Genomic DNA, 7,121 nt, shown 5'->3' with positions numbered 1-7,121 from the left:
ATACGCGCGCGCATAAAAATGTAGTATCTCATAATTAAAATTATTTCAGATATCCATAATAAATATGTTATAAGTAAAAATTTTGATATTATACACATTAGTAATTTTGTAATGTTAGGAATTAATTTATATGAATTCTAATTTTTAAACGTTTTAATACTTACGCTAATTACCCGAAATGCGTAGAAAGCGAATAGTATCGCAAAATATATAAACAAGGAGAGGAGTATATTATTATATACATCTTCAATAACATCAATAGCTCTGTAAAACGTATGAATATATTCGATTATACAGAGTGATTCATAACAACTGTTTGATTTTGAAATACCTATTTCTTATTTAATTCTAAAACAATTTTTCTTTTACTAAAGTTTTTATCTATATTAAAGTTTAATTTTTAAATTATAAGAAAAAAATAGTAAATTACGTGAATTATAATTTAAAAACTAAGTTAGATAAAATATTAGTAAAGGAAAAATAATTTTAAAAGTAAGTCAAAGAATACGGCATTTTAAGGATAAATGATTATTCTAAATCACTTTATATTTCGAACAGATTATATATATTATATGTGCGTTATTTTCTTAATAAATCTAATAACAAACCTAAGTAAACGAAGATGTTTATTTATACAGCACTTTAGCACTTTTCGATAATTTGTGTATTTATCCAAACATGTCAAACGACTCTTGATAATGTCTAACTGACCAGATATATGAAAAATTAGAAGACTTAGAAAATTGTCAATTCCAGTATAGATCATCAAGGCAATAACTATGTAGATAACTTGACTAAGAAATGTCAGTTCATATTGCGGTCGTTTTGTTATATCGTAAACATAGTAGCTTTGCACAAGCATTGGTTTTCCTGGATCAGTAATGTTGGGAGTCAATCTCATTGACATTCCGAAAATAGGTGGTATAACGAGAAAGAAGCACTGTATTCCCATTAGACAATAGGCACAAATAATAATTATGCGTGCACTTTGCGCTCTTTGGATCATGAAACATTTTTCTTGATCATTTTTTGATTTTATCCAATCTTTTGTGATCATATTTATAATGGGTACAATAGCTTAAAATGGTTTAAAAAAAGATGGTTTAAAGAATTTTATTTTAGCATTGTTAAGTTATATTTTTTAGCATTGTTAAGTTAAAATATATTAATTTTAATTCTGAACAGTAATTCTAAGCAAAACATACAAAACAAAAATTTATACAATGTTAATATTTTTTTGTAAAAAACCGATGTTATATTTTAATGTCATAAATAAAACGTGTTTCTAATGTGAACCATTAGAAAGATTCCTTGAGGAGATTGAGAGTCATATTATTAAAATTCTTGACAATTTTTTATAATAAATTCATTAAATGTATGAACGTGAATTTCGAATGATATTTATATGGCATATAAAAGATTAACAAAAAAAATATTTTTTATTAGCAAATACTTTATATATAAGTATATAATAAGCATATATGTTCCATTTTTTATAGTTATTTTGTAGTGATATCTTGGCTCTTGGTGATCCGAGTAGCGAATTTTAGTTATAAATTTTCAGGAGGCCTGCCAATACAGAGTGAACCACACATAACTCACTTAAAACATTTTATCGAGATATTCATTTCTTAGTACAAAAAAACTTAAAAATATTGAATTATATTTATATAATTGCATATTTATATAAGTATTTGTCAATAAAGAATGTATTTTTTTACTTTTTATATGTTGTATAAATGTCGCTTAAATTGTATATATGTAGTAAAACGATTAAAATTCTTACTTTCTTTTTTCCACCAAAAAATCATGATTCTAATTACGCAGCTTATAACTGGTAAAGTAAATTGTAAATTGTCTAACATTAACAAAACGTCACCAAAAATTCTTATCAGGGAATGTATAGAAGGAATAACAAGGCAAACCGTTAGTCCTAGAAAAATCACCAGCACTCGAAAATTGCACATTAATTTTTGCCAAGAATTTTGTACGTTTTTGGGCCAAAGTCCAAGCAAATCTAAAGTGAAACGGTTTAGTTTCACCGCCCATTCGAAATCTGCAGAAAATTTGATAAGTTTGAAGTTTTTTTTTAAAAAGTTTAGAATATATATACAAATACATAAAATCAAATATATAATAAATTATTTAACGGAGTATGTGAAGCAGTTATAAATATTTTTTAATATTTTACTTTTGATTACATATATATAAATTTAAAAATTGTTCAAGAAATAATTTATGATAAAAATCAAGTTGTTGTAGGTACAGCTAACATTATCAATAGTTTAATATATGAATACAAAAACTGTAAAATTGATAATCCAGAATTTTTATTCATGATAAGAGAATAAGATATGGATTATTATTATTATGAATAATATCACTGTTTGCACACATTGCTATTAGAATACTTCTTTAAAGGTCTTTTTACAATTACAATAATCGAAACTATAAGCACCTTGATATTCATCATATTTGAAACTTTCCATATTGAATGTTATCTGATGACTGACGTCTATTCCTTTTTTATGAATCGACGTTACCTCTTGTAGAGCAAGAAACATTTTTTGCACATGCTTACGATACTTCTTGAAAGTATCGAACGATCAACTTGCAATAAGGTATTTTAAATATTCTCCTTTGTTTCCAACTTTTATTTAATTTCCTACACCGACTATCGCGCAAAATATGTGCGAATAAAAAATTGCATAATATATACTTTTGACAAAAAAAAACATGCATACATACACCAGTTATATTCCCATGATTCTATAGTTCTCTGTTGCTTATAACTGCAGTTAGTAATAAATTGCACAGAACTTGTATTATGTATTACTCTTATGTCTTTAATTTTTTAAATATAAATTTTTAAAATTTATATCATTCTTTCTTATATTCAAATTTTTAAAATAAATGCAGAACGTAAAGTTTAATAAATTAAGTTATTAATTAAAATAACTGCAATTAATAAAAATAAATAAATTATTTTTATAGAAATTTTATTGGACATTTTTTATAGCAATATGATAAAATTAAAAGAAATTTTTCGAAAATATCCGTGTTCCTGAGTGCGAAAGAAATTTCAACATGGAGCCAATAATGATTACACTTTACAATTCTATTTTGATCGTTAAAATAAATGATTGAAAATTCAAGAAAAGTTTCTACAAAGTGTAAAATAAAGCAATAAAAAAAATGATAGTGATTTACTAGAAAGTGCACCCATGTCGACAACAAATCTGATTTGAAAATTATCATTATCTTAACGGTATGTAAAAAATGTTCCACAATGTGACGACTATTATGACAACCAATTTTTTTTGTTTTTATTATTATATTTGTTATATTTAATTTTACGTAATTTTATATAATTATTATCATTATGAATAAAAGTTTTATATAATATTCATGAATAAAAATTTATATAATTATTATTTATATAATTATTATATTTATATAATTATTATATGAATAAAAGAATTTAAGAAATGCATTTGCATATCATATTAATTGGTATTTGCTGTTAAATAATAGATTTTAATGATAAAATCTTTCTATGTATCATTCTGTACATTTAAATATCTCAATATATGAAATATTTATCTAAAAGTGAATTTGTTAGGAGATACTTTACTTTTGTATGTATTAATATAAGATATATAAAATATCTCATAAATCAGTTATTTTGTGATAACTATACCTTGTATTTTTTATGTAAGATTTATTTAAATTGATTTATTTAAACAAACTTTTTTTTGTTAAATAAAAGTAAAAGTAATTTCAAAATCCAAATTACAGAAGTATTTCCATCTAGAACAGAAATGTTAATTACAAAAATTATAATTTTAATTATAAAATATCGTTTCAAAATGAAAAAATCTTATTTAAAACTTTATTTTTATTAAAGTTTTATTAAATATATAAGTTTTTTAATATTTGTGCAATTATTGAATTAATCATAACATAAATTCATTATTTAAAATTAAATAGTTAACACGATTAGCTTTACATTTTAGGAGAAAAATGGATATTTATAGACTACGTTTCAGATTATAAAATTCAATTTCAGATTTCATCTTGCATCATTTAATAAAATTTAATTAATTTTTTTATCGAATTTTGCACTGAAATCTATAATTTATTTTATGTTTGATATTAATACTTGCATAGTTATTTTTTAATAAATAATTAAAATGTCAAAGTAAATAATATCAAAAAGAATTCAAATATATCTTACTTTTAATTTCTCGTTGTATGTAAGACAGATATATAGCCAACTGACGTTTTTACTAACTGAAAAACATTTTTAAAAACATAATTAGTATATAATAGTACGACAAAAATTGATTTTTTTTCCCATAAAAAAATCAAAGAGATTCTGAAAGTAGATGTAAAAAAAAATACGTGTCTGGGCATTTTACTAGGTCAAGTTGTTAACATTTTTTAAGTATCATCAAATATCAAATCTTTTTATAATACTGTACAGCACAGATTTCCTGCCATAAAAAATTCAAAGAGATTCTGAAAGTAGATGTTAGGAAAGCATATTTTACTTTTGTATGTATTAATATAAGATATATAAAATATCTCATAAATCAGTTATTTTGTGATAACTATACCTTGTATTTTTTATATAAGATTTATTTAAATTGATTTATTTAAACAAACTTTTTGTTTAAACCCGTGTCTCGGTACTGATTTACTTCGACATTGTCGCGACCTAAATAAAGCGATGTAAACAGCAATCACAATCCAATTCATTCCCTGTTCTTATTCAGTTCGAACAGCTGCGGATTTAGTTGATGAAATTTTAAACTGTATATTTAAAACGAAATTAAAAGAAAGAAATATTAAAATAAACAATAATGCAATCCAAATCGAATAATTATTGTTGTTTATTTGCACTTCCAAGCCATGCGAAATATAACAAAAAAATATTGTGACGGCATTTGAAGCCTATTTTTATATGACGTATACACATATACCGAATATGTGGTATGTGCCGTTGTGTGTGCGATTATTGTTATCATTGTTTGCTGGATGGGAAAATAAATCCCATAAAATTAAATTCGTTGCACCGACAATTTAGTTACGACGTACCGAACACCTGAATTATGCTATTTTTGCGCAATAAAATTGAAAATTTCTTTCCAATATTCGTGAAAAAATTTTACGTCGATGTAGAACCCATAATTCCGGCAAGAGTATGTTCTGCAAAATATCCGACTGCGCCAGCAGAAACCGGAGGAAAAACAATCAAAATCATCACCTTCTACTTTAAGTGACATATTTTCTGAGCTCGAATTCGAATTTATTGCAATACCAAGTGAATTAGGCTATAAAGCATTTTGTGACGCAAGCAAGACTTCAATGACATTGTTCATGACGTCAATTTATCAAAAGATGCAGCAGAAATAGTTGCATCACGTGAAGCAATGGAATTTAGTTACTGATGATTTTAAAATAATGAGACTTCGTAAATGCGACAATTAAATTCGACAATTTTTATTTACAAAAGCTTCTGAAAAAAACTTGACTTATTGTAATGACGTTGATGCATTGTTCAGAGAGATCGGTTATTCTCATGAGTCACAGAAATGGTCACGACTCTTTATCGATTTGTCAGTGACTAGTTTGAAAGTAGTCTTATATATATTGGAAACAAATATCCATCCGTTCCAATTGCTTACGCTTACAAATATGCTAGAAAATTATGAAAGTATGAAGTTAATACTAAAACTGATCAATTACCAGTATGTCAGCATGAATGGAGAATTTGTTGCGATCTGAAAATTGTGGGATTGCTGATTTGAAAAAGGATTCCAAACATTAATGTTTCTTGTGCGTTAGGGAAGGCCGTAAGATAGATCTACATTACTAATTTCATATGAAATTTATGTACGAACTTCCAATTGGATCAGTTAAGCATCACGTTGCATTGGTTGATTCAAGGAAAATAATTTTGCCGCCGCTTCATTAAACTCGATCTCATTCGTAATTTTGTTCGAGCATTTGATCCTTCTGATAAAGCCAGTTATTATTTATTTTAAAAAATTATTGCACACAATATTTCCAAAATTGTCCATAGTAAAAATCGAAGCAGGTAAATTGATTTCAACATTGCTTTTATCATTTCATTTATTTGATTATTTTAATTCTTATTTAAATTCTTATTCAGTTAATGATCTTATTCAGATATGTATGTATTTAATCGTCTAAATATATCAAAATTGGTAAAAAATAAAGACTTCTGTAAATTGTTGATTACAATGGAAAAGCGAGCATGGAATGATTTGGTAGCCGTCATTGAAAATTTTCTTGGCAATAAAAAAGTCAACAATTATAAAAAATTGTTGCTGAAATGATTTTAGCTTTTCATGCAATGAAAGTTAACATGTTGCTCAAAATACACTTCCTTCACCAATCATTTGGATTTTTTTTCCATCAAATTTGGATGAATTCAGAATTTGAGTGAATTCAAATTTGGATGAACATGGTGAATGTTTTCACCAAGTCATTGCGATCATTGAGAAATGCTTCAAAGGAAAAGACATCAGACACATGCTTGGTGAATACTATTGTCTATTGTTCGTGATAAAAAACCGAAATCAAATCAAACGACCAAGATTCTTATTATAATTAAAATTGTATTATTATTATTATTATTATACAAAAATTTGAAAATATATGAACAAAAATAATTCTCAATTGTTTTTTTTGTATTGTACTCATCGCATAATTTTACATGCAAAAACGCCAATTATTTAAAAAAAATTATTATATAATTTAAAACAATTGTAAAAAGCCAATATAAAATAAATAAATGGTAGCATAAAAAACATTAATGACTTGATTTGATAAAAATGCTGAGACACAAGTATTTTTTTTGTTTTCAAATATTTTTTCTACTTTCAGAATCTGTTTAATTTTTTCACGGGAATGTGTGTTGTACTGTGTAATAATTCTAATAATTCTAATAATTCTAATAATTACTCGTAATTAATATTAAAATTTAATGCAGCAAACAAAGTTGAAATAAAATGAAAAATTTAAACTTTATATTGTAAAATGTAATACAAATCCCCGGGAAAAATATTCTATATATAATTATATAAAATTAT

General features: G+C 24.9%; 1 protein-coding gene across 1 annotated transcript; it reads right to left on the bottom strand.

The window, feature by feature from the left end:
* Positions 1-137: 137 nt before the first annotated feature.
* Positions 138-1,057, bottom strand: LOC105623549. Its single transcript, XM_012204941.1, has 2 exons — positions 609-1,057; positions 138-264 (listed from the first exon to the last, which is right to left on the bottom strand). The coding sequence occupies exons 1-2, from the start codon at positions 1,055-1,057 to the stop codon at positions 138-140; spliced, it is 576 nt and encodes a 191-aa protein (XP_012060331.1).
* Positions 1,058-7,121: the final 6,064 nt, after the last annotated feature.

This window comes from Atta cephalotes, assembly GCF_000143395.1.
Source record: "Atta cephalotes unplaced genomic scaffold scaffold00058, whole genome shotgun sequence".
Classification (NCBI taxonomy): domain Eukaryota; kingdom Metazoa; phylum Arthropoda; class Insecta; order Hymenoptera; family Formicidae; genus Atta; species Atta cephalotes.
This window is presented reverse-complemented; position numbering and strand designations above follow the sequence as displayed.